Source organism: Penaeus vannamei, chromosome 30 (genome assembly GCF_042767895.1).
Source record: "Penaeus vannamei isolate JL-2024 chromosome 30, ASM4276789v1, whole genome shotgun sequence".
Lineage (NCBI taxonomy): Eukaryota > Metazoa > Arthropoda > Malacostraca > Decapoda > Penaeidae > Penaeus > Penaeus vannamei.
In genome coordinates, this window is record NC_091578.1 from 26,875,114 (window position 1) to 26,877,613 (window position 2,500).

General features: G+C 46.7%; 1 protein-coding gene across 1 annotated transcript in view; it reads right to left on the reverse strand.

Moving 5' to 3' along the window:
• Positions 1 to 1,433: 1,433 nt before the first annotated feature.
• The window catches only part of LOC138867526 (ribosome-binding protein 1-like), a 64,967-nt gene continuing 63,900 nt past the window's right edge, over positions 1,434 to 2,500 (reverse strand). Inside the window, exon 2 of the mRNA XM_070143382.1 lies at positions 1,434 to 2,500. This exon is cut by the window's right edge and continues 28 nt beyond it. Coding sequence (XP_069999483.1) covers positions 1,434 to 2,500 — 1,067 coding nt within the window.

Below are 2,500 nucleotides of genomic sequence, written 5' to 3' on the forward strand. Positions count from 1 at the left end.
GGCGGAAGTTAAAGTTTAACCACGTTAAATAATCCCTTTAATCTATTATCCTTCGCTACTAACTCCCTGCATCGAGTTAGAGAAAGCTGAAAGAACTTTTGCAAAAAAAAGTATTGTTTCCACTTTGTTGATTTATATTTCGTTGTATTTTATGTTGTTATATTTGTTGTTGTTCCTGCTGTTGCTGCTGCTGTTGTTGTTGTTGTTGTTGAGTTATTGTTGCTGCTGCTATTGTTGTTGTTGTTCTATTTGTTGTTGTTGCTGCTGCTGCAATTGTTGTTGCTGTTTTATTTGTTGTTGTTGTTATTGTCTAGTTACTTGAAATGCGTGTCTGTGCCATTCTCCGATCGGTATAGATTTATTATAAATTAAGGAAATTATATCCTTCATAATTATTTTTATGGTATGTTACTAACACTACGTGTGCTGCCAATTGGTAATGCTAACGTTAGTATTGAAATTGTTTTAGTATCGTTATCATTGCTGTTATCATCAGCAGTAGCAGCATAATCATGACCACAGTACTTATTTGAATATTATTATTATTATTATCAATATCATCATCTTTATCACCATTATTGTTATCATTATCATTATCATCATCATCACTATTTGCCATCATCATGAATATTATGATTACTTTATGAAATGATTTGCAAAATAAAGATGGTAAAAAGAATAAGAGAATTATAGACAGACAGACAGACAAAATGAAAAAGACAAACTGGATGAAAAGATGCCGGATTGTGAAATGTTTATTGGGATGAATTAATAAAGGGGAATATGCAGCCACGTATACAAAAATAAGTGAAATTAAACATTCATGCATCACTGTAAGGAGAGTGAGAGAGAGGGGGGGGAGAGAGAGAGAGAGAGAGAGAGAGAGAGAGAGAGAGAGAGAGAGAGAGAGAGAGAGAGAGAGAGAGAGGGAGAGAGAGAGAGAGAGAGAAGAAAGAGAGAGAGGAGAGAGAGAGAGAGAGAAGAGGAGAAAGCGAGAGAGACAGAGAGGGAGATAGATAGATAGAGAGAGAGAGAGAGAGAGAGAGAGAGAGAGAAAGAGAAAGAGGGAGAAAGCGAGAGAGAGAGGGAGAAAGCGCGAGAGAGAGTGGGCGAAAGCGAGAGAGAGAGAAAGAGGGAGAAAGCGAGAGAGAGAGAGAAATAGACCAAAAAAAGTTTCCGATCTCTAATAATCACGTACAACCGAACCAAACCCTATAAACCTTAAACAGCAAAAATAAATAAATAAATAAATAGATAAATAAAAATAATAAATAAATAAATAAAATAAGAAAGAAAAAAAAAAGAAAACACAATTATATACCGCAAAACCTCCCATCCTCCGCAGCAGAGTCGATCACGTGGCGTCGGACTCAACCTCCCATTCCTCCTAGACTTTTTTCGCCATTAAAAAAAAAGGAGGAAGCGACAGATCATCAGAAGGAGTCCATGGCTTCCTTTCCGTCGGCGCTGAGGACTCCCCTTCTGAGGACTCCCCTTCTGAGGACTCCCCACTGAGGACTCCCCACTAAGGACTCCCCTTCTGAGGACTCCCCTTCTGAGGACTCCCCTCTGAGGACTCCCCTTCTGAGGACTCCCCTATGAGGACTCCCCTTCTGAGGACTCTCCTCTGAGGACTCCCCTTCTGAGGACTCCCCTCTGAGGACTCCCCTTCTGAGGACTCCCCTCTGAGGACTCCCCTCTGAGGACTCTCCTCTGAGGACTCCCCTTCTGAGGACTCTCCTCTGAGGACTCCCCTCTGAGGACTCCCCTTCTGAGGACTCCCCTTCTGAGGACTCCCCTCTGAGGACTCCCCTTCTGAGGACTCCCCTCTGAAGACTCCCCTTCTGAGGACTCCCCTCTGAGGACTCCCCTTCTGAGGACTCCCCTTCTGAGGACTCCCCTCTGAGGACTCCCCTCTGAGGACTCCCCTTCTGAGGACTCCCCTCTGAGGACTCCCCTCTGAGGACTCCCCTCTGAGGACTCCCCTTCTGAGGACTCCCCTCTGAGGACTCCCCTTCTGAGGACTCCCCTCTGAGGACTCCCCTCTTGAGGACTCCCCTCTGAGGACTCCCCTTCTGAGGATTCCCCTTCTGAGGACTCCCCCTCTGAGGACTCCCCTTCTGAGGACTCCCCTCTTGAGGACTCCCCTTCTGAGGACTCCCCTTCTGAGGACTCCCCTCTGAGGACTCCCCTCTGAGGACTCCCCTCTGAGGACTCCCCTTCTGAGGACTCCCGTATGAGGACTCCCCCTCTGAGGACTCCCCTTCTGAGGACTCCCCTATGAGGACTCCCCTCTTGAGGACTCCCCTTCTGAGGACTCCCCCTCTGAGGACTCCCCTTCTGAGGACTCCCCTATGAGGACTCCCCTCTTGAGGACTCCCCTTCTGAGGACTCCCCTTCTGAGGACTCCCCTTCTGAGGACTCCCCTCTGAGGACTCCCCTCTTAAGGACTCCCCTCTGAGGACTCCCCCTCTGAGGACTCCCCTTCTGAGGACTCCCC